This window comes from Trematomus bernacchii, unplaced genomic scaffold (genome assembly GCF_902827165.1).
Source record: "Trematomus bernacchii unplaced genomic scaffold, fTreBer1.1, whole genome shotgun sequence".
NCBI lineage: Eukaryota > Metazoa > Chordata > Actinopteri > Perciformes > Nototheniidae > Trematomus > Trematomus bernacchii.
Window position 1 is genome coordinate 10,969,940 of NW_022987705.1, and position 25,729 is coordinate 10,995,668.

The 25,729-nt window shown below is 38.3% G+C and overlaps 3 protein-coding genes across 6 annotated transcripts in view; 1 reads left to right on the forward strand and 2 right to left on the reverse strand.

The window, feature by feature from the left end:
* p4ha2 (procollagen-proline, 2-oxoglutarate 4-dioxygenase (proline 4-hydroxylase), alpha polypeptide 2) overlaps positions 1-3,655 on the reverse strand; it is a 32,404-nt gene extending 28,749 nt beyond the window's left edge. Inside the window, exon 1 of one of the 2 annotated variants that reach the window (XM_034139971.1) lies at positions 3,527-3,655. The gene's annotated coding sequence lies outside the window, so the exon portion shown is untranslated. Of the gene's footprint in view, positions 1-2,955; positions 3,248-3,526 lie in introns of those variants that run through there. The other variant, XM_034139972.1, reaches the window with a different exon arrangement.
* A 2,407-nt stretch (positions 3,656-6,062) lies between these two features.
* LOC117490296 (15-hydroxyprostaglandin dehydrogenase [NAD(+)]-like) lies at positions 6,063-9,543 on the forward strand. Of its 3 annotated transcripts, none has more exons than XM_034139976.1 (7): positions 6,063-6,657; positions 6,817-6,940; positions 7,061-7,167; positions 7,295-7,391; positions 8,234-8,310; positions 8,419-8,470; positions 9,122-9,543. In XM_034139976.1, the coding sequence occupies exons 1-7, from the start codon at positions 6,565-6,567 to the stop codon at positions 9,133-9,135; spliced, it is 564 nt and encodes a 187-aa protein (XP_033995867.1). In that variant the 5' UTR covers positions 6,063-6,564; the 3' UTR covers positions 9,136-9,543. The 3 variants fall into 3 exon arrangements, with proteins under 3 accessions (XP_033995867.1, XP_033995866.1, XP_033995865.1); XM_034139975.1 differs by having other exon boundaries at positions 6,064-6,657; positions 8,419-8,563; XM_034139974.1 differs by having other exon boundaries at positions 6,073-6,657; positions 8,419-8,573.
* A 391-nt stretch (positions 9,544-9,934) lies between these two features.
* On the reverse strand, positions 9,935-24,519 carry LOC117490295 (15-hydroxyprostaglandin dehydrogenase [NAD(+)]-like). The gene is made up of 7 exons (XM_034139973.1): positions 24,347-24,519; positions 23,836-23,959; positions 12,869-12,975; positions 12,453-12,549; positions 12,021-12,097; positions 10,577-10,734; positions 9,935-10,339 (listed from the first exon to the last, which is right to left on the reverse strand). Exons 1-7 carry the CDS (start codon positions 24,437-24,439, stop codon positions 10,222-10,224), a joined length of 774 nt encoding a protein of 257 aa, XP_033995864.1. The 5' UTR covers positions 24,440-24,519; the 3' UTR covers positions 9,935-10,221.
* Between the last annotated feature and the right edge of the window lie 1,210 nt (positions 24,520-25,729).

Sequence of the window (25,729 nt, forward strand, 5' to 3'; positions counted from 1 at the left end):
AATATGGGCACACAAAGTCCTGCCAACACTGGTGTGCAGATTGCATATTTTATATAATACACCACATACGTGCAAACGTCAAATATCCACAGGCTGTGAACATGCTCAGACAATTCAGAGAGATTTAACTTGCATCACTAGCAAAGAAAAAGAATCAAAATTCAAACTTGAAACGTGTCATTGCAATTACACTAAACTCTTCTTACTTCAATAAAAACCTGTTACAGATCATTATATATTCAAGATCTTTGGCTTTGCGGACAGGATAGTGCATTTTTTATTAATTATTTGATAAGACAGCAGATTATCTGAGTGGTGGGTCTCTGCTTAGTGTCAGTTTTTTTGTTTTGTAGCAATTCTGCAACTTCATACAGCCAGCATAAAAAAAAATATCACTGTCCCAGCTCTGACACATCATAAGTGAGCATTTTCAACATTATCTTAGCTGTGAACTACACAACATATAGTTTTGCTCTGGACAAAAGCTATACCAAATGAATGTGTACCCCTATAAAATATCAGGGAGGACACGGTTAAAAAAAAATCTCTAAATATAGTAAAGGGTTCAAATGATTTCCAGGTGTAGGTCCAAGATTCCTGCTGACCATATGTGGTTGACATTAAGGACAACTTGTTTCAGATGCTATGAAAGCTTAAACATCTGCAGCTACAATGCAGCTTAAAATATGAAAGATGTATTTTTTCCTTCAGAGAAAACCTTTTCTAAATGTGTCCCAGACATGACTAAACATCCCAACGTGGCAGAAAGACTGAGTAATTTATTACCAGAATGCTGTGTTGCAAAGATGTTCATTTTAACCTGGTATGAGCTCATTCATACCGGTGTCACTGATCACAGAGCGTGAGCCATATGTTAACATAAAGAGACAGACAGGCTTGAAGAAGCATGCATTAGTTTACATAAGCAACACACACACACACACACACACACACACGTTTTATGTGCAAGGGTAGTCAAACACACCATCCTCTTGCAAAACTTGTTCTGGTATGCAAACACTGAAGCCTCATATAAACAGAGTTGGGTGGTAATAATATTACTTTTGTCGGTAACGGAGTAGTGTAACGCGTTACTTTTATAATTCAGTAATCACACTACAGTTACTAACATTGCCCCGACACGCGTTACTTCGTTACTTTTATAAAATCTGTCATAATCACACTGACAGACAAGAGGGGTTTCCGCCGCAGGTTTATATGTACATAATCTGCGCGACTTGCGCGTCCACATATCCACGTGCAGTGCTGCATAAACATGGCAGAGTCAGCGATAACTTTCGAGGGGTGGAGGTATGCCCATTATTTTGAGTTCGTCCGAAGAATAGACAGGAATGTGACGGTGAGGTGCAAACTGTGTCCAGGCCAGAAGCTGTTATACACTGCTGCAAACACCACGTCAAACCTCAACAAACACCTGCAAAGAACACATGCTAAGGTGAAGCTAATAGCTAAGGACCGGACCCCCGAACCCAGAGTGAGGATGTTGTGAGTCGCCGCCGCCGACTCCGAAGCGGCACAAATTAGAATTTGAAGGACCGGTAACCAAAGCAGAGATGGACAGGCTTGTAGCATCCTTCATAGTAGAGGTAATGTTGCCCATTTGCACAGTGGAATCACCATCGCATCGTTCAGAGATATACTGCGCAAAATACAGATAGCAGGAGACAGAGGACAGCCATAGTCAGAGCTATCTGGATCAGTCTTATGCGACAATGGAAACTGAACTAAAGAGAACATTTGAAACTTTAGCAGTCTGCGTGATCTGCCTGTAGGGAGGGGCGGGCCGGCCCTGCGAGTAAAGTAACGAGTAAAGTAACGAGTTACTTTATGTAGAGAGTAACGAAGTAGTGTAATATATTACTTTTTTTTTAAAGTAATATGTAATATGTAATATATTACTTTTTTTTAGTAACGACCCCATCTCTGCATATAAATAAGGTTTTGATAAATAAACCAGACATTTAGATAAGCATGGCTTCAATATTTAGAATAAAAAGACACAACCAGACTCGGGCACTTAAGGCAAATGAAATGTATAAATGGAAGGGGGAAGCATCAGACGGAGACTCACACAACTTAATAAAGCAGTTCTAGCAATCTAGCAAGACATCAGTGTCTTTAGAGTGCATGTCACCTGCCTTATAGCCCAATTACTGCTGACAGATTTATGACATCCCTCTATTTGGTGCCCTCCATTTATGCCCAACCTAATGGCTGCCATTTCCCATTACTGCCATTATACTACACATAAATCACTGCAGGGCAACATTTGCCTAGCGTGCATGCAACCTTTTATTCTGGGGATGTGTGTACAGTGATATATTGTGGCATTTGACAAGGGTGGACGAAGCCTATGTCTAGTGTGCTAAATATAAAATAGTCAGCAACATGTCTTTCAAAAGCCAGTGTCCTCTTACTCTGAACCATCACCACAGCTCAAGGTTGACACACGTTTTAGTTGGGACTATTTCTTTGGTAGAAAGTAGTTCCAATAAAAACATATTGCCCCTTACTCTGAACCATCACCACAGCGAACTGTTGACACACGTATTATTTGGGACTATTTCTTTGGTAGAAAGTAGTTCCAATAAAAACATATTGCCCCTTACTCTGAAACATCACCACAGCTAAAGGTTGACACTTTTTCTATTGGGACTATTTCTTTGCTAGAAAGTAGTTCTAAATAATAACATATTGCCCCTTACTCTGAACCATCACCACAGCTCACGCTTGACACACTTTCTTATTGGCACTATTTCTTTGGTAGAAAGTAGTTCCAATAAAAACACATTGATATGATGAGTAAACCGACTCATCATATCATTAATGATATATGATATAAAACCTGACAGATTTGTAAAGTGTGGTTAGGTAACAATGGTAAGACATCACTAAAATTGTCACAGAAAAATACGACTTTGCCCTGCGCCTTGCCTTGCAGACCCCGACTCTGCTCACAGCTGGATAGTAGCCGTCACCGGGACGTCAGATCGTTGTTTCTAGAAATCCCCGAGACTTTCAGCTCTTTCGGAATCGGGTCTCATGTATGTCTTTGCAGCCTGTGCAAAACAGCCTGGACTGTAGGCTATGCTAAAAATGTATCCTACTGCGCCAACATTAAAAAATTCGTGTAACCGTCCGCGTTAAAGAAGTGAGTAAGTATTCAACAATGTCATGTAAAGTAACTGTCACTGAGATGCTCTCCCACAAAGTTCTAGCTATGTTTCCAAACTTTCTCCAATTGTGCAACACAGTAACATGCACCTCCCGTCAATGAAACCAACATGTCGGAAATAAACAGACCTCCAGAAAATAACGAGTCCTTAACCTGCTCGGTACCACACGGTTTTAAGCTTCTGGTATTAGGCTTCCCCTCCAAAAAGCCTGTTGGACCCAGAATTGACAACTATCACAGCATGTTCGGTAATGCGCGCTCGCTAAGCGACTCAGCCCCCTTCCAGTGATGTAAAGAAGAGCTAAGACACAATATTAAACGTGTTCTTACCTGTATTCTCTCAGGTCTTGAAGTGTACGCTCACACTTTAGTATGTGGACGCAATTTCACTTGGTACCCAGGGGTTATGAATAGGAGAGAGAGGGGTTTCAGACCGACGCTGCCACGTACAGAACCCTTCGGTGGGGGCTGACCGTACTGCCGCGAAAAGACGCGCAGGGACATTCTTCATAATAGATTGATTACACCGAACTCAAGTGCACCTCATACGCAGATGTTACAGAGGTGGGAGAAGTACTCAGATCTTTTACTTTAGAACAAGTAGGAATACCCTTTTACAAGTAAAAGTCCTGCATTCAAAATGTTACTCAAGTAAAAGTACGAATGTATTGTCAGCTAAATGTACTCATTTTCCAAATTGGCCCATTTCAGAATTATATATTATTGGTTTTGATTATAATTATTGAAGCATTAATTACTATTTACCTCTGAATTGTAGATTAGAAGTACAAATTAGCAAATAATTAAACTACTCAAGTAAAGCACAAGTACTTTAAAATTGTACTTAAGTAAAGTACTTGAGTAAATGTACTTAGTTACTTTACACCACTGACAAAGTTCTTATACTTCAACAGAACTAGTAACACCACACAGTAGTATGTTAAAGGTAAAACTCCCACATTTTATTTTAAAAATAAATAAAAGTATACAAGTTTAGGAATTCAAATGTATTTGAAATACAAAAAATAAAAGTAGCCCAAAAAAAATGTATTCAATTATTTCACTATATGACCTTAATCTCTTTCTATACACTGTCTATAAACTATATGGATCAAGGGTCAATAATAATGTTATCTTATTTTCAAATAATACTTAATAGATTATTGGTGATTTATTGGATGTATTAATAATATGAATTAATGCATTCAAAGCAACTAAAGCTGACAAATAAAAATAGTAATACAATAGTACAATAGTAGTACAATATTCACCTCTGAAATAATAGTGTAGAAGAGTAGGAGTATGATTCTATAAAAATGCATTATATTTTTATTTTATGTGTTCTGTGTGTAAAATCTGAACCTGCAAAACAGGTTGTAAACTGTAAGATAATTAGAAGAGAAAAAGTCAAATAGAAATGTCTCTCCTCAATATAGGAGTATTTAAAATGTTGTTTAAGAAAAAGGTGATTGAAAAAAAATCAAAATACTGTTGCTGTAGACCTGAGTCTTACTTCCAAATGTATCATTTATTTTCACAAGAAAGCCTCTTGCAACAATCAAAGAATGGTAGTATATGGAAGACATTCAAAAGCCTTTTTGCCTTTGCATTCAATCTTTTAGGAAGTTTACGGTAATGTAATGCATGCACTTCGTCACGTTTACAATCTGGACATGGATATCCACAGTTTGTTCTCTGGAAGTTCTGAACACCATCTGGAGAAAAAAAAACATCTGCACATGGCTTTTCGGTTATTTCCTGCTCCAGAAGTTTCTGTTTTTGTTACTGTGCTCTCCCTGGCTCTGATAATTCTGTTGCCCATTATGTGCATGCAACCAATGGGAGACATGGTACTTAATTGAAACTAAATGAGGTTGGAGACACCGAATTAAAGATGGCAGGATTATATAAGAGCCTTTGCTTTATTGGAGCAACATACAGTGGCAGGCTGAGGCACATCTGATGAAACACATATTATGATTGCATAATCTCTACAAGAAACAGTATATTCAAGCATTTATTTTTTCCTTAAAAAAATTGGTTATTGATTATTCAGAATGTTCCATTATAAAAAATATATGTATTATAAGCATATTAATGCGTACTTTCAAACATTTTACTTTTGATTTCTTTAAAAAATATATATAGATTTTAAAACGTACTGTACTATACTGTAGGCCCATAAGGTTTATATGATTTCTGACCTGAAATGTTATTCATATATTATAATGGCAAACATCTCCTGGACACTTTGAATGGAGTTTTACCAGCAGGTGTCACTGTGGGTCAGAACAAGGTCATTGATCAACATTAGTTCAATCGGCACTATGGAGAAGCATTAACCTCATCTTTGTTTTAAATCCAATCTTTAAAGTACACTTAAACAAAACATGCCCCATTTCTCTAAGGGCTTGAATGTTCTTGCTTCATCTATTCTCTTCCAGTTGTTGTGCATATCTGCAGTAGCAAGCCATCTTTCCTACAATGAAACAACATGATAACAACTGTCATACATCTGGTCAGAGAGAGGGAGGTTTATTTTCCCAATTAATCAAAATTATATTGTCGTTTTTATCCAGTGTGATGAACCTCAGTCTGAAAATGAGCGGATCTGAATTTCATGCAACAATTAGCTCTATAACAATTCCTTATCATCTTTAAAGGTGATCTTTAAGCCATAGGCCATACCAAATGTAAAATTATAGGCTTGTTTTAGATCAAATTAACAAAACCATTGATAAAAAACATCAAAGCGATTTATTGTGAAATCCACTGAAACTCAAGGCGTGTTAATCCTTAACTTTATGGTATCATGTGGTTCCTCACTTTCTAGTAGGTTACACCTCCTCCCTATTTAAAAGCACAATACCATCTCAACTCACCATTTTCTCGTCATTTGATCTATCCCTTTCCAGTGGGTATTATACGGCTGACCACCTCCTCCCTTCTGATTGAACACCTGAAATTGTCACGATCTGTCTGTGTTGTGTTTTGTCATGTCTTTTTCTGTCTCTGGTTTCCTGTTTTACTTTGAAAAGTGTTCACCCGCTGTCTTGTCTGTTGATTCCTGTCTCTGTGTTTGCCCTCCTGTGTCTGATTTCCTGATTGTGTTCACCTTGTGCCCCTGTGTTTTCTCCTCCCTCCTCACCTGTGTCTTGTTGTGTGATTAGTCTTGTGTGTATTTAAGTTCTGGTTTTTCTGTCTGTCTTTGTTAGATCATTGTTTGTCTTTGACTGTGTCACGTGGTAGTGTTCTGTTTTGGACTTTGTTACCTTGGAATCTGTTTTGGACTTTGTTACCTTGGAATAAAGGAATAGTCTTTGAAATCTGCATTTGGGTCCTGCCTGCTTCACTCAACCCTAACAGAAATGGCGTTAAATGGTAAAATCGCCGTAGTGACCGGAGCAGCCCAGGGAATAGGAAAAGCAATAACAGAGTTACTCCTGCAAAACGGGGCTGAGGTAAAGTTACTTTTTAAATAGAACAGTTGTTTCTATGCCCATTATAGCATAAAAGACAATGAATGAAGGTTGATCGGTGCTGCATTTATTATGGAAACAGTCCAAAACGGCAGCCATTAAAAGCACGATTTTATATCTGATGTCTTTTCACTCGTTCAGGTTGCCCTCTTGGATACGAATAAAACTAAAGGGGAGAGTTTGAAGGAAGCCCTGGACCAACTGTATGGAGAACAGAGTACTCTCTTTCTACACTGCAATGTTGAATCAGAAGAGCAAATCAAAGGTAACACACACTCACTTGTTGGAGTTGAACATTTTGGCACTGGAAAACATGGCTGCTAGTGTTCAAACTTGGCTGCAAAATTATTCGTTAACAAGTAATTGCTTTATTTTCTGCTTCAAGCTGCCTTTCAAAAAACTCTAGCGACATTTGGCAGAATAGACATCCTGTGCAACAACGCTGGCATCTTGAATGAAGTAGAGTGGGAGAAAACTATCTCCATAAACCTCGTAAGAACTTATATTTATATTTACCACCTACAATCAAACTTTTCAAAGGTTAACATGTCCTTATCTGGCTGAACTCTTCAGTTTAACATTACCCCGTGTGCACTGCAATAAATGTTTTATGATGCAGGTGGCTGTTGTCAGGTTTACCTACCTGGCTCTGGAGCACATGAACGAGATGACTGGAGGTCAGGGAGGGGTCATCGTCAACACTGCATCCATGGCAGGTATGACCCACAATGCATTATAATGTGGGGTTTGTAGGATATCAATCAATCAAAGGCACAGAAATGCAGTGCGAGTAGATAATTAAACTAATAATACAGTTGTACATTCACCAGCTTTGATAAACACATTAATGCATCAATATTTATAATCAAAACATATAATATGTTATTCTGAAATGGCCAATCTGCATAATGAGTACTTTTGAGTATATTTTGATGCCAATACTTTTCAACTTTTATAATAGAAACATTTTGAATGCATGTCATGATCCTGGTTTTAGTTTGTTTCCTGTTTTATTTATTGTATGATTGTGTACACCTGCTGCCCCTTTGTTTCACCTGTTCTCTCCAGCTGTTATTTTCTCTGTTATTAGTCTTTTAATTATAAATTCCTGTCTTCCCCGTTGTTCTTTGTCAGTTCCTGTCTGGTTTTCCCGAGGTCCTGCCTGTGTTTCTGTTCTTGTTTCTGGTGTCCCCCGGTCTGTACTTGTTCAATTTTCTTCTTTTTTTTTTACTTTGCTTGGTCTGGTTCCCGTTATTTTGAATCAGCTTTATTTAATTAAAATCTCGCTTTTTGTTTACTTCCCCCCTCTTTTACTGTGTTTGCGTTCAATCTCTTAAAAAACCTTGACAAGAAAACATTAACATTTTAAATTCAAACCTGGTAACACTGTAACTGGTGAAAGCTTTCATCTCTGTCCCACTTCTGACATTAATTAATCAAACAGGAAAGTACTGCATGAAAACAAAAGTATGTTAAATGATAACTCACATCTTTCAGGTCTAATACCTCTAAAAGCTGTCCCTCTTTTTGTTTGACTGTTATCACCCACATCCTGCAGGTCTGGGTCCTGCAAAAAGCTGTCCTGTCTATACTGCCACTAAACATGGAGTGGTCGGCTTCACTCGAGCCATGGCTGTAAGGTTTTTTACTATATATTTTATTTATAAAGAAAAGGACATCATGACTTTTAATTCCCAGCATTGTGCCTCTGAGCATTTAAGGCCTCATGTGTTTATCTTTTAGGCTGCCTCTACTGCCGCAGGCTACGGTGTTCGATTCAACGCCGTTTGCCCAGGTATTGTCCAAACTGAACTCTTGACAAGCCTGTCGAACAAATTGGGACAATTCTCCCAACTGGCTGAAGAATTCCAAAGAAATGCAGAAAAAAGCACGTTAACGTGAGCTGATTTTCTTTTATTTAATCAAACCTATTTTGTTTCCATATTTTTGCTGTGCATTTTGTACATTCTGTTATTATTTCTCTATATAGAAGATATTGTTGCTAGTGGCAAAGTCTACCACGTTTACTGTTCACTCTCATTACACCTGGTCAGAGCTGTATTACTCTAAGGGGCATCCTATTGTGTTTACTGCTTCACAGTAAAAGCTTTCAACTGGCAAAACAGGTTGTCTTTTATTGTGAAGCAGCCTTAAGAAACGTAATGTTTTGTCATTGTTATTATCCTTTGATTATATTATAGGTTATATTATATTAGGTTTCTGCCTGCATTTTCTTTTTGGCTGAGTGCTTTATTTGAGTCGTTTTAACATTTTCTTCCTTTACCTCTAAATAAGGCTTATTTTCTAAAAGAAATTCAAATCAATACGTAAAATAGATTAACACTCACACATTTGGAAACAGGACATAAAAAGATAAATTGTGATGTAACTGTTACAATATGGTTTTGCTTCTTCTGTTAAAATCCCTGTACCTTTTTTCTTTCAGTGTGTCTGAGGTAGCTGATTGCCTCCTCGAGCTGGTGACGGATGAGACCAAGAATGGAGAAGCCTTACAAATTAGATGCAATGGAAAGAAATACATGACATTTCCTGTTTTTACCTAATGGGTAACTAGGATTATACAGTCGGACCAACAAAACAAAGCCCACCAACTGAATCCTGTAATGTTTCACACTGCACTAACTGAATCCTGTAATGTTTCACACTGCACTAATCTGCTTAAAAATGTTTCATCATGGTATAATAATCGCAAACATACTTCACCAGTCATGTGAAAAATGATCTATTAAATCCTTACACATCTGATCATATATAACATGTTTGTTTTAATTGTTTTTTATATGTATAGTCTACAAAAAATAACAATCTGATGTTATTAATAAATGAATAAAACCTTACATAACTCTGTCTTTCAGTCATTCGCAGTCACTGAAAAATCTTCAAGAAGCAAAGATTGCTTGCTTAGGCTTTGCCATCTGACTCTATTTGAATATTTTGCATACATAAAGGCAGCAAACTTAATACTGTGATTTTAAAAGAGGTTATGCCTCGTAATGCCAGTGGTAATCTGTCCGCTCATTCCTTTTGCCTTCCTGTTAATGCATGTTTGTTCACTCTGTAAACAGACCCAGGAAATATAAGTCATTTGTACATAAAATCATTGATAAAAGCACACATCTTTCAAATCTGAACACATATGATTGTGTGTGTGTATCTATCTATTACTAATGTAATGTAGTATCTTTGAAGTCCGGCAATGCTACTTTTACCACAGTAAAGGGACACACTTGCACACATGTATTGTAACCAAAAGCAAATATTTTATTTCAGCAGTACTAGCAAAATTAATGAAAGGAGAAGAAGTGGCAACAGCGGCCAGCTTAGACTTCCCATGTACATTGTCGACAATATTAAGACATTTTCAATACAATTATTTGTCTGATGTAGTTGTAATCAAAGGCACTTGAGGCATTTCGTTTTTTTATTTTGTGCTTTCAAGAAGAGAAGCATTGCAGTTTTGATTATAAAATCCAATACTACAATACCTGCCAATGCTGGCGTTGTGGATTTAATTGCAGGGAGCTTCTAACTGAAAGATGGAAAAGTTATGTATTGTTTTCCTTTAGGGATCAACGATAAGGCATCTCCATTCTTCGTCTCGTCTTTCATCAGCTCCAGGGCGCACTCTGCTACCTCAGACGTACTGAAATAAAAAGGGTACAGTGATTTTAATGAATACGCCTGTATCCAGTATCACACATGTTCACAAGAATGTATCTTAACATGTAAAGTCATAGAGGAGTCTAAAGATAATGGAATTCTTTTCATGCTTTATGGAAATGTATGTGGTAGTACCTAAGGTTATGCATTGTTGAATAAAATTGATATTTTTTGTGAGCCTTAGTACAATCATTAACAAATCAACACAAGCAAGACTCACTTTAATATCCCAAACATGTCTTCAAGCTGTTTGTTTGCATCAGCCAGGTGGGAGAATTGCCCAAGATTGGATGTAGTATTGACTAAGAGGTCAGTTTGGACAAAACTTGGGCAAAGAACATTGAACCGTATGCCATAACCTGAAGCGGTAGAGGCAGCCTAGGAAAAAACCCACATACACATTATTTAGATTCAACTTCCAGAAGCACAATGTTCAAGACATTAAAAGGACAAGGTGTCTCATTCAGGAAAAGCAATTCAATTATACTCGCAAAAAAAAGCCTGTACAATGTCAAAGCATTTCATATAATTTGCATTGATTCCCACACCTATGTGGGCACAACACTATCTCTGTACATGCACTTAAAGGTCCCATGTCATGCTTTTCCGGTTATTACCCCTTGTGTGTTATGTAAACGGTATGCAAAGTCACAAACCCTCAAAGTACACCCTGTAGCGAGTAAAACTCTAAGACAGAAAAGACCTGTCTATGCTGCCCCAGAACGCCTCGTTGGAGATTTTTCTTTTTCCATTTTTTTCTTCTGGGAACCAAGTGACGTAACGACGACCAAATGGACCTTTAAAAAACACTTTAATTGACTTATTGTACACAGGCATTACTTAAACTGTGTCTCATGTCTCTGCCAACACTGCAATGGGCATTTTGACTGGATAGTGTTGTCTTAAATATCACAAAGCTGCTGGAAGTGAATATTGTAGCTGTTAGCTAGCTAGCTAGCTAGCTGACAACATTATCCTTGATGGTACATTGCAGACTGCTAAATTAACCCAATAAAATTAACAGTGGCTTTCTTTCAACAACACTGATGTTGCATGTTTATTAAATGTAAAATAACCACACATGTAACCTGTATTTGTATAGAGCAGTGCTTCTCAAAGTGTGGTCCGCGGACCACTGGTGGCCCGTGAGCGCCCCCTAGTGGTCCGTGAGTATATTGGTACAATTTCACATTTGAAATAAATAAATACATTTAAGTTTTCCGCACTCTCGCGGGAATATCTCCGCAATGGAGCGAGCTTAAGTTTCACTTTCGATTGCATGATATAGCGCAACACTTTCATCACACATGTTGCCACTTGTTTGTACCATTTTCAGGCGATTTGTAATCTGTTCTAGAAAAACGATGTGATTTTGGATATTTGTGGAGTTAGGTGGTCCGCTAGTGTTTTTTTATTGGTTAAGTGGTCCTTGGTATGAAAAAGTTTGAGAAACACTGGTATAGAGCTATGCCCCGCAACCTTTGTTAAATAGCCAAGATGGCGACCGATGGCAAACTTTTTGAAAGTTCATAGTACACTGCATTTTGCCATAATTCTCAGTGTGAAAGCACTTTTGTCATCAATAAAAGCAAGTGTACAAAAGTACACCTATTGAGACATGTTTAATTCTTTTTTGGAAATTTCTTCTCGAAAACCATCCTTACCGCCATGGCTCGAGTGAAGCCGACCACTCCGTGCTTGGTGGCAGTGTAGACAGGACAGCTTGGTACAGGGCCCAGACCTGCAGGATGGGGGTGATATCATTCAGACAAAAAGTTTTCTTAAAGATTTTACAACAGGTAAGTAAATGATATACATTTGGTCATTTTGTGGGTGAAGTATTCTTTAAAATTATGAGTTCTTTATAAACTTTTTGGCTGCAATGAATGTAGCTTTTTCATATACCGTCCTTTGTCTGCAGGCTTAATTCTTTGTGAAACATATATTATTTGTCTGTTATGCAAGATATATCATCTCTCTTCTTTTCTACCCGACTCGTTTCTGCAAATTCTGAGAATTTAAACAAAGTCAAAAGCAGTTTATAATAATAAACAAGAATTTCTTGTAACAAAGACACTTTTTTGTCTGGTCTTTACCTGCCAAAGATGCAATATTGACGATGACCCCGCCACGACCTCCATTCAACTTGCTCATGTGCTCCAGAGCCAGGTAACTCATCCTGATAACACCCATCTAAAACATAGAATAGTTACTGTTGATATTGGTGTAAACAGCTGTGATTTGTTTCTTTATGTCTATGAATACTTTGTTGTGTACTACATATTGTGAAATAAAAAACAGAAAACTGAACTAAATGAAGTTTAAAAAGAAAGAAAAATGTTGCGTGCAGTGGTGCAAATAGTCATTCATAAAACACTGCAATTGTATGTGTTGTGGACCACAACACATACAATTGCAGTGTTTCATGAATGACTATTTGTGGTGTAATTTACAGGTATAAGAAATTGACATAATAGCAGCCAGATGCAGTGTGCTTCTCTCTACTTCTTACGAGGTTTACAGCGACAGTTTTCTCCCACATTTCCTCATTCAACAGGCCAGCGTTGTTGCAAACGATGTCTATCCCACCAAAGGCTTCTGCAGTTTTCTGTAAGGCAGCTAAAGAGCAGAAACAAGTTATTTGTTCACTTTTAATTTCATAACCAGGTGGAACTTGTCCTCTTATTTGGCCACATTGTACATTTCTTAGTGTGGCATCATTCACATAAGGCAGTGACCATCAGCGCGGGGGTGGGGTGACTGTGGCGTTGGCGGAGTGGTGTTTTAACGCTGATTCAAAATAGCAGAGAAACATGCATTCTTGTTCTCAGGAGGGGACATTGACAGAGGATTACTCAAAAAGTACACAGTAAGTACTTCATAGTACTTGTGGTAGTTTCACTACTAGCCTACTGAGTCCAACAGTGTCAATATCACGAAGAACTAATGGCAGAAAAAATAATAACAAACTCGAGAGATGGCTGAGTTGACCGCAGTACAGAATCGCTGTATAGTTTAAATCTCCTAACAATGTTGTCCATTTTAGACATAGCCTATTATATTTACAGCCCTTAATAACATTTATTTTCTGGGCTCAATATGTGTCTTGGCTGTTTTCGTTGTGAAAACAAATGGACCTTAGATACACGGATTGACCGTCCTCATCTGCGTAAGGTAACTTCCGGTAGCAGAATATGAAAAAACTGTAGTTTTTTTGTTTCTGTTTTCTAGTGATTTTATTTTTTGTTTTGAGAAGTAGAAAATGAAAATCATCCCGTTTTTTAAGTTTAGTAAATCCCTTTTTGACCATGATAAAGAAAAACGCCTTGTATTTCAATTTTGGTATTTCAATTTTAAAACGAAAATTAAATATCCAGTCGTTTTTTGTTTTTGAATATCCATTTGTGAAAAGAAAATCCAATGACCAAAACATACACTGACCGTGATCACCGGAAGGGGAGGGACTTCGCCGGCGAAGTCCCTCCCCTTCCGGTGGACCGGAAGGGGACCTTATTTCGGAAAAATTATGTATTGAAGTCAATGGAGAGAGAAAGATTATCTTTCGATCCCGTTTGAATTGTGCCACGAATTACACATATGATGTTTGTCAATTTAAAAGATAATTTTGCAAGTCAAAAAAAAAAAAATGTGTCGTAAAACTGTGAAGTAACACATTTGTTTGTGTGAAACGCTCAATGAACTACATCTCTGATCAACAACACACGTCACCAAGATGGCCGTCACTACTGTCTTGTCAACAAAACGATTGACTACCCTCACTATCACCACAATGAAACACGTCCTGAAGAATGTCATGCAAAGCTGCCTGCCTGCCTTCCTTTGATTCTCTCTGAACTGCCTGGTCGTTTTAATGTTTAATGTCAACCATTTGTGCAGATAGCATGAAGTAGAGAAGATCGTCGATGCTAGCGTTAGCGTTAGCATTTCTCCCCCGGGCTTAAATTGTGTATTATGGAATGATCACACCGGTGTGACAGTACTCTTCAAAGGGTTCACGAAATATGACTACTACTCTTACTGTTTAACATTTTGGGTTACTTAATGTTACTTCATGTTAAGGCTAATACAAATGACAAGGCTGTAATGCTAACTAACGTGCTAGCTACTAGCTAGCTTGATCCAGACACTCCTAGTCCTTTCATCAGACGGGAAGCGAAAGAACGAGCAAGACCCATTGCTGGTATGAACAACCTGGTACTAAGCACACAGGCATCTTGTTAAAGTTATCTTATCTTAGCCAGCGCCATATAGATAGATTATATCTATATGGCGCTGATCTTAGCTATCTCTTAGTGGAGGAAAACAATTGTGACATCACTTACGCGACTCTGGGATTTGTAGTCTTTCTAGTTGCATATTTTTCATAGTCTTATATTTCAACAGTTTTACGACAAACTGTGACTTTTTTGACATGGAAATTATTTTTTAAGATTGACAAACATCATATGTGTAATTCATGGCACAATTCAAACGGGATCGAAAGATACGTTTTCTCTCTCCATTGACTTCAATACATTATTTTTCCGAAATAAGGTCCCATGGGGCGGAAGTAGATGGGCGTGACTTCGCCACTCTATAGGGCGGCTCAAAGTATTTTGTCCGGCCGTTGTGAAGACTGGTTTGTTTATTGTCCTTGTTTTTGTTTTAAATAAAGCATATTCAATCGAGACATGCCAAACATGTGACGTCATATGACGCGTCGCATCTGCGCACAGGGAGCAGGGTGACCCCGAGATCCGTATTCCCCGTATTTTTTAAATAAAGAGATTTTCAATCACGGGCGTGCGTCAAACGTGTGACGTAATGTGGTATTAAAAGTATTAAAAGAGGTGAAAATCACTACAAGTCTGGGCATGTTGAGAGCTGTACATACACACACATTTCATAGTCTTATATTTCAACAGTTTTACGACAAACTGTGACTTTTTTGACATGGAAATTATTATTTAAGATTGACAAACATCATATGTGTAATTTGTGGCACAATTCCAACGGGATCGAAAGATAATCTTTCTCTCTCCATTGACTTCAATGCATACTTTTTCCGAAATAAGATCCCATGGAGGAACCCGGAAGTTTGACGGACATTACCCACAATCCTCTGTAGCAACCATAGACTGTATAAAAAAATTCAATAATACATTATTCCGAGTGTGCTTGCTTTTCTCTTTGAAAGTCATCACATAACGGCATTGTAATACACGTTTCGGCTGCATTAAATATGACATATCTGCCGTAGTTAACTCTATTTAGAGAGCCCTGATGACAAGACTTCTAGACAAACAGGAACTGCCGCCAAAACTGAAACCTTGACGTGAATCTTAAATATATAAGCAATTAAACAACATCTTACATTTCTTTTCACACAATACGTCTCCTTGCAGTATCAACACTAATTCGGCTGACTTTTATATTTGATCCAATTGGTAGATAGGCTGTATTTACGCCATAACGGTGCACAGCTGATAGAAAGGGACACCTACTGGTTAAAGCACGTTATTGCATTTTATAATTTTATTATTAGATATTAATAGGATCCCTATAAAGTATATTCTTTACTCGTCGTTATTCTCTACTAATAGTTAATTAAAGACTGTATATAATGACTATTTTGCACATCCCTTTCAAGATTTCAAGATTTTCAAAGGTTTATTGACATATCATATTATACACAACTACGGTGTAGTTATGCAATGAATGAAAAACTTGGGTCGCAGGTTCCTCAACAGTGCATTACAAGACATCTATCAATATGTGTGTACCTCCACCATTACATTGTCATATTCTGCACATTTCTTATACTATCTACATACATCTTATAAGAGTATAATACATATGTATAATATCAGTTAAAATAAGTGCTTCAACATAGTTAACATTGCAGGAAAGCAATATATTATATTAGTTAAGTACTTTGTCAGGCTTAATATTTATCTGTAGATACAAATGTCACTGTGTGTGCTGCATGTGTGACCATCAAAAGAGGGTTTCATCCCTCCATATTCATCTTCTATACCCCCAAAGCTTTTTTCTTATTCAAAAGAAGACCTTAACCTAAAGTATTCTTTAATGTTTAAATAAAGCCTTATTAGTTTGTCTGTTTTGCACATCCTCCTATTAATATCTAATAATAAAATTATAAAATGCAATAACGTGCTTTAACCAGTAGGTGTCCCTTTCTATCAGCTGTGCACTGTTATGGCGTAAATACAGCCTATCTACCAATTGGATCAAATATAAAAGTCAGCCGAATTAGTGTTGATACTGCAAGGAGACGTATTGTGTGAAAAGAAATGTAAGATGTTGTTTAATTGCTTATATATTTAAGATCCACGTCAAGTTTTCAGTTTTGGCGGCAGTTCCTGTTTGTCTAGAAGTCTTGTCATCAGGGCTCTCTAAATAGAGTTAACTACGGCAGATATGTCATATTTAATGCAGCCGAAACATGTATTACAATGCCGTTATGTGATGACTTTCAAAGAGGAAAGCAAGCACACTCGGAATAATGTATTATTGAATTTTTTTATACAGTCTATGGTTGCTACAGAGGATTGTGGGTAATGTCCGTCAAACTTCTGGGTTCCTCCATGGGATCTTATTTCGGAAAAAGTATGCATTGAAGTCAATGGAGAGAGAAAGATTATCTTTCGATCCCGTTTGAATTGTGCCACGAATTACACATATGATGTTTGTCAATCTTAAATAATAATTTCCATGTCAAAAAAGTCACAGTTTGTCGTAAAACTGTTGAAATATAAGACTATGAAATGTGTGTGTATGTACAGCTCTCAACATGCCCAGACTTGTAGTGATTTTCACCTCTTTTAATACTTTTAATACCACATTACGTCACACGTTTGATGCGCGGCCGTGATTGAAAATCTCTTTATTTAAAAAATACGGGGAATACGGATCTCGGGGTCACCCTGCTCCCTGTGCGCAGATGCGATGCGTCATATGACGTCACATGTTTGGCATGTCTCGATTGAATATGCTTTATTTAAAACAAAAACAAGGACAATTAAAGCTGCAAGCAGCGTTGAGCGGGTCTTCGACGCTCCGCAGGCTGTTGTCCGTACGTCGACGTCAGGCAGATGTCTCGAGGACTCGGCCGTTGGCAAACGTGGGAAGTTTTAGGCCGATCGGACAATGTATTTAGGAGTTACAGCAGTATCATAAACATTGTGTTTGATGGCGAGTGATCAGTCGCCATGGCAACGGAATTTGATGACACCCCATAATACGCCTAGATGTGTTGAGGGCTGCATCGTTATCAAACCTGTGACGTTTTGGGCCGTTTGGAGCATGTTAACTGGAGTTATGAGAAAACCGTGTTTCACGGCAACCATGTTGTTACCATAGCAACGACATGTGACGAAATCTCAAAACTGACACATATATGTGTGTCGAGGGCTTGACGGTTAGCACACATGGGAAATTTGAACACTTTTTACCATTTACACAGGAGTTATAGCAATATCGTGCTTAACGGCGAGGGATGCGTTGCCATGGCAACAGCTTTTGAGGAAAACTCACTATTGTCATATTGATGCGTTGAGGGCTGTCATCTGAAGTCTGGTGCAGTTTGGACCATTTTCCATCGAGTTATGACAACACTGTGTTTCATGGCGAGGGATCTGTCACCATGGCAACGGCATATGATGACATCCCATAATTGGCGTAGAGCTGTTCAGGGCTAGGGTTAAGGACAAAGGAGCCTCATTCACTTTACATTGGGGTTGTTTGCGTGGTGCAGACACGTAAATGTAGCAAAGTTCGTGACTCCACCACGCACTGCAGTGTTAAGGAGTCGTGGTGGAGTCACGCATTCTGGTGAGACCAGGTTGGTCTTGCCACATGGCCTTCCCTTGCATAATCTCAAATATTTTGTATTTGTATTCAAGCTACCAACGTGTAACAGAACCATGTCATGTTTGTTGTTCTCTGACACAAAACATCATGTTGAATCAGTCAAAAACAAGATCATTGCCATTGGCATGATGACTTCTGGTCATGGTCTTGGAACACAAAGTTCTGTAAGTAAGTTTCACTTCTTTCGGCTGCTAAACCTTAACTTGTTTTTCACTTATCATCTTGTGTCATCTTTATCTTGTGTTATTTCAAGCTTTTAATTCAGATTGACATGTATGGTATGGGTGTTAGTGTCCCAACAATTCTGTATCTTGTGTAAGTGTATCTGATTATTGCAACACAGCAGCTGCAAGAGAACTATCGATTTTAGCCGTGTGATTCCATGGATTGTTTATTTTGTTATAACAAAGGTCAAATGTTTCTCAGCAGAAAGTTAACCATCCAGTTCAGCAGTTGATATGGGAGCACCAAAAACTGAAGTTCAGGAAAGAGCCAACGCAAAATACTTCTCCGCTCATGTCTTCTGCTTTAATTCCCCACAGCTTCCAATAAATAGTTTAAAAAGTTGTTTAGAATGAGTATGATGCTTTAAACCAAAGTGTTAATGACTGAAAACCCTGGTTAACATTCAGTCATGTGATTTTTTTTTAAAACAAACAGTTATCAGAATCAGAATCAGAATATAATTATCATACCAGTATATGCACTTGGCTACCAAAACATGAATAGAGTGTGGTTAAAGTATGTGTGTGATGTCATGTCAATAACAACTCAGTGAAAAGGATCAGGGTTGGGACAAATGTAATTTCCCCTTGTGGATTTATAAAGTATTTCTTAAATTGTTAGTCTTAATCCTAAACAATTGAAAACTCTTTGCTAAGGAAAGGTAGGGAAAGCTTGTGTTCAAATATTCAAAAAGGTCAAGGAGAAAAATGAGCCATCACAATACTGCAGATAGCTGCATGTCCAAAGAAAGTTGCCATTGAACAAAAAGTAAATAATTAAATTACGATGGTTTGTGTAGTTATAGTACTCAGATCCTTGACTTACTGTGATTAAAAGTATCAAACATCAATGCAAAGATACTTTTTTTAATGAGTAATATGAGCAATTATTTCCTGTGTTCAAAATCCTACTTAAGTAAAAGTACAGGAGTCTTCATAAAGTATCATATGCTGTCTTGTACCTTGGTGGTACTACAGAATATGTGTTGTGTTTCTACTTGAATCTCTTTTTATATCCAAATCTTCTATGTACATAAATGTTTTTTTCTGTCTTTGTGAAGAAGTTTGGTCCAAAACCTGTTTGTTTTTGTGTGCTGTATGCAAACATAAAAAGGGGAAACTAACATCACCCTTTTCAAAGTTAGATCTAAACATCAGAGCTAGAGATGCTATGAGATACAAGACCACAGAGATGTGATTAGCTATGATATTGTGATACAATCATGGCGTATCTGCCCCTGAGGTGTGAAAGCATTTAAAGACAATGGTGACCTGATACAGTATCTACTACAGCTGTCGAATGTGTTTGAATGGACTTCTAAGAACTCAGTTTGATTATTTTTCATTATTAACTTCTAGATGATGACCACAGTGTTATCCAATCTTGTTTATAGTGCTTTATTGAACAGGGAATGGGGGCCAAGATTGTATCAAGAGACTTTAAGCCCCCTCACTGTCCCTGTTGATCCAAAGTGGCGGGACTGCAGGGCCCATTATCTAACAAACATGATAAGCTCCACTGTGCAAGTCACCACAGTAGCTGATTGGTTGGGATATTTCATTTCATTTTTATTTGTCCCGCTCATGGTACGCATAGCCAAATGTACAATAATTGCCAACAAAACATGTCTCTAGACACCATTGAGCGAAAAGGAGCAGGGAGAAGAATACAATCTTATATGACCTGCCCCTTTCTAAAAAAAACAAAAATATAAATACAAATAGATGGTCTGCCCTTCATAATAAAAATTTTTTTTCACAGCCACACATAAGAGTACACCCTCATCTGAGTCCTACTGGAGAAGAAGGTGGAAAGCGGAGCCTAATAATAATAATAATAATAATAATAACAATTAAAGCTGCAAGCAGCGTTGAGCGGGTCTTCGACGCTCCGCAGGCTGTTGTCCGCACGTCGAGGTGTGTGTCTAGGTGTCTCGAGGACTCGAACGTTGGCAAACGTGGAAAGTTTCAGGCCGATCGGACAACGTACATGGGATTTACAGCAGTATCATAAACATTGTGTTTGATGGCGAGTGATCTGTCGCCATGGTAACGGCATTTGATGACACCCCATAATATGCCTAGATGTGTTGAGGGCTGCATCGTTATCAAACCTGTGAAGTTCTGGGCCGTTTGGACCATGTTAACTGGAGTTATGAGAAAACCGTGTTTCACGGCGACCATTTTGTTACCATGGCAACGGCATTTGACGAAATCTCAAAACTGACACATATATGTCTTTCGGGCTGTACCGTTAGCACACATGTCAAGTTTGAACACTTTTTTACCATTTACACAGGAGTTATAGCAATATCATGCTTAACGGCGAGGGATGCGTTGCCATGGCAACAGCTTTAGAGGAAAACTCACTATTGTCATATTGAGGTGTTGAGGGCCGGACTAGTAGCCATCATCTGAAGTCTGGTGCAGTTTGGATCATTTTCCATTGACTTAAGACCAGTGGCGTCGCCTGGCCTGGGCATCCGGGGCTTTAGCCCTGAGTGTTTTTTCTCTAGCCCCGGACAATTCTCCCTCAATAATATAATACATTAACCGTGCTTTACGTGAACCTCATCATGACACAAGAGAGGACGGCAGCACTGTAATTTCCCGTGTTCAGTGAATGCAACAGAGGCATGACACCAGACCAATCAGAGAGTTGCATGGAAATAAACGTGTGCTTGTGTCATTCAAGCTCGGCTCTGTGTGTGTGTGTGGCAATAGCGCATTTAGTGTGAGAGAGAGAGAGAGGGAGAGAGGGGGAGGGAGGGACCGGTGCCAGCATGGACCGTGTTGTTAGCATCTGGTTTGCTAGCTGCAGTAATGGACATAAGGAGCTGTTTCCACAAGAAGCTGGAGGAGAGTCCTCTCCTCTCAGACTGAGAGACTCAGGTGAGCTAAAGGACTCTCTGAGTGTTTAGATACATAACTTTAGTCTAAGTTATCTCAGTGGGTCTCAAACGGTTTGGTCACAAATTATTCAAAAGATTATTTCCGCGGCACACCTTCATATGATCATTATAGTTATAAAAAAATAAGAGAATAAAGGAAAAACAGTTATGAAATACTATATGGCAGTAAAACAAGAATAGAGTTTAAAAGGGGAGTGATTAGTAAAATATCCATAAAGAAAAAGTAAATCTGTTTACAGTTCTGCTTCATATGGGTGTTGAGAGAGGTATCCATAGATCTCTTCATTTTGCTCTCAAAGTGCACCAGATTGATGCATTTAACTTCAATATTTAAAAAAGAATCTTCCCGGGGGAGCATCCCCCCAGACCCCCTAGAGCAGGTGAGCCCCCCACTCATAAAAAATACCACTTTAACCCTGCCTATATGCCGTGAGCTGATTATCGAGCCTTCATTGTAACAGTCACGGGTGTACTGTGTGTGTGCGTGTGGGGAGTGTTGCAGTAGAATATTCCACTGTAGTGCCGCCGCCACTGTGGGCTAAGCCCCGAATGTTTTCAGGTCCAGGCGACGCCCCTGCTTAAGACAACATTGTGTTTTTTGGCGAGGGATGCGTTGCCATGGAAACGGCATATGATGACATCCCATAATTGGCGTAGAGCTGTTGAGGGCCGGACCATTAGCCATCATCTGATGTCTGGTGCCGTTTGGACGTTTTTCCAGTGAGTTAGGACAACACAGTGTTTCATGGCGAGGGATCTGTCGCCATGGCAACGGCATATGATGACATCCCATAATTGGCGTAGAGCTGTTCAGGGCCGGACCATTAGCCATCATCTGAAGTCTGGTGCCGTTTGGACCATTTTCCATCGAGTTATGACAACACTGTGTTTCAAGGCGAGGGATCTGTCGCCATGGAAACAGAATTTGATGACACCCCATAATATGCCTAGATGTGTTGAGGGCTGCATCGGTATCAAACCTGTGAAGTTTTGGGCCGTTTGGAGTATGTTAACTGGAGTTATGAGAAAACCGTGTTTCACAGCGCCATTTTGTTACCATAGCAACGACATTTTGACTAAATCTCAAAACTGACACAAATATGTCTTTAGGGCTGTACACATGTGAAGTTTGGGGCCGTTTGGAGCATGTGAAATTGAGTTATGTGGAGTTAAATGAATACACTGTTCAAATTGAAAGCTGCTTTATTCTGAAATTTCCTGAAGTATTCTTCGTAATAACTAGCAAACTAAAGATCATGCACATCCACTGCACACATAATCTGAAATAACAACTCATATTTCTCGCATCAAATGACATCAAAACGCATTTTAATGGCCAAACTAACCTTAAAATAGGCATTTTCTACCGGGAATAAAACGAAGGTCGGCCATGTTTTTTTATTTCTGCGGAGAGAAAGTTGAAGATCACGTGACATAGATGCCAGCCATTGGAAATGAATGGTGAAAAAAACGTAGGGATTCTACCATTTCAGAGGCGTTTTTGTAGAAATACTACGTCCCAAGTTGTGGACCAACGTAGTTATTACACGTTTAGATGTGAGACTGGGTTGGGAGATCCGCGGATTGGTCCATTTGGACCAATTGCGCGTTACGTCACTATGACCAGGAAGAAAAAAATGGACTACAGACAGGTATTTTCTGTGTTAGAGTTGTACTCGCTACAGGGTGTACTTTAAGGGTTTGTGACTTTGCAGACCGTTTACATGCAGAAAAAGCTACATAACACACAAGGGGACGGGTAATATCCGGAAAAGCATGTCATGGGACCTTTAAATTCAAAACAAGGTCCATGAAACCGCTGCTTCGAGATTTTGACATTTATTTCAGATAGTACTGATAACTAAATTATTTGGGGGTTTTTAGACAGTTGAAAATACATTTTATAGACCAAATATTTACTTGAGAAAAGGTTTTGTTAATAATTTGTTGCATGAAATAAAAATGAATAACTATAATTATAAAGTTATAATATATAGCTATTATGGAATAATTGATGCTATTTTCAAAAGTCGAGTTACATTTTTTTTGTCATATGCACTAGAAGTGTGTTCAACAAAGAATCAACATACTGATGGGGTATAACAATGTATATTCTACTAAATACATGTACATAAATGAACATAACATCTAAACATTCCACTTTGTGTGATTTTAGCAATATTTTAACACAAAGCAGGTTTCTGGTGGGATTGATTAGCTTCATGCATGTCTAGGTTTGTTTACAACATTCCAGCTGACGTTCCCTTTTAAGTACCTCCCCTATTTCCGTACTTTGTTTATCTTTGTGTGTGTGTGTGTGTGTGTGTGTGTGTGTGTGTGTGTGTGTGTGTGTGTGTGTGTGTGTGTGTGTGTGTGTGTGTGTGTGTGTGTGTGTGTGTGTGTGTGTGTGTGTGTGTGTGTGTGTGTGTGTGTGTGTGTTTGCCTGCTACCTTTGATCTGCTCTTCTGATTCCACATTACAGTTCAGGAACAAAGTTCTCTCTAGCCCATATTGTTTTTTGAGGACCTCGATTAAACTCTTTCCAGCTGTTTCATTCACATCCAAGAGGGCAACCTGAAAGACATAGGATTAACACATAGCTAAAAAGTGTAGTCACAACATTCTAAGAATAAATCCTTCCTTAAAATGTTCAGTTTTTGTTGAACTGGTATCCTCTTGATTCAACTTTATGATGATTTTGGAGGCTGTTGTACCTTTGCTCCTTGAATTGATCCCCATATATGTCAATAAAGATAAGGCACGTTGCAGTGCTAAATTATGAAAAACGTTCATTTATAAAACTGATTTACTTTTAAAAGCAGGTTGAAATATGACTATAATATCGGCAGAACATTTAAATATTAAGAATGTACCTTTTAGTTGTCACCACTTAATTCATAGGCCTACATTGAACATCCATGCTGTTACCTTCAATAGGATCTCACACAATTAAAGCTTTACCTTGGCACCGTTTTCCAGGAGTATCTCCGTTATTGCTTTTCCTATTCCCATCGCTGCTCCAGTCACGACTGCGATTTTACCGTTTACTGCCATCTTAGCTGCTCAGTCAAAAACCAGGATTCTCTCAGCTGAAGGGTCCCTGAAACAAGAAAACCCTGAGGAAACGAAAAAGGCTGGTATTTAAGATGACACCGCCCCTATCAATGGGACATACCCATCCTGTCGAAACATGATGAGGGTAGGCCTATGTGGATTACTATGTTAAAACTCTATTCAGGTTTTACTTTAAATCGATAGAAATATGTTTCACCATTAAGGGAAAATCTTAGAAAAGTGGAACAAATGCTGTCTTTTCCATTGAGTATAAACTTGTTGTTGATGTTGGCTCCTGAGAGCTCTGGTGATTGTGAAATCATCTTAAATAAAACCAGACCTTTCAGGAAGCATCTGCGTAAAAGATCAACAAACAGGTACGATAATATATGTTCCGTCTATAATCTTACACAAATACAAACCAATGCAAGTCAATTTAGTCTTTTAACTCTTACGACTCCTACCACTTGGTGAGTTGTGCTGTTGTTTAAGAGATATGACGCACATTTCCGTTTAAAAACATTACGACTAAATAACTTTTTTCTGGTAATCCCATGTGAGTTTAAGCTTTATTCATTTTCCAATACTGTTTCTGTTCGTCAATACACGATCTTCCACTCAGTATATGAGCCTGTTGCCATTTGCAATAACACGTAATGAAGCAGCGATTATCTGTTACTAAAACTTGAGTATGTACTCGGTGAGAGCATGTTGGTGTATTGTACGAGTGCCGAATTTAAAAGTGCATACTGTTATCTCTAAAACCAACCTTATTGTAATTTTAATAATTGTATTTCCCTTTAGAAACAAGTCACAATAAAACAGACATGTTTTAAATGGAGTTTGGGATGACTAGGCTGGAAATAGACTGGCATATTATGTGTAAGTGGTTGTGGCCACTAGATGGAGGCACAGTGCTGTTTGACCTGATAGTTAATAATCCTCGACATATCTTTTAACCAGAATAAATAGGACAGGCAATAGGCTTTAGGAATTTCCCTCCAAATGTATTTTGCCGATAGATTGTTTTTCTTACCCAAAAATAATTTCTATGTTTTTAGTATGAAAGATATGTGTAACCTATATGTTTGTGTACATTATTCCAGTGTACACTATGCATTCATTTGGTTATTACAAAACAAATTCTGGGGATTGAGTTTAACCAGCCCACTCTGACTATACAAACTGACAATAAAGGCTGCAGGAGATGTTCAATGTTTGGTGTGGACCTTTAGTGGCCTGAATTTAAGATGAGCTATGTTAGTCAGTCAGAGATCTTTGTGTATTTGT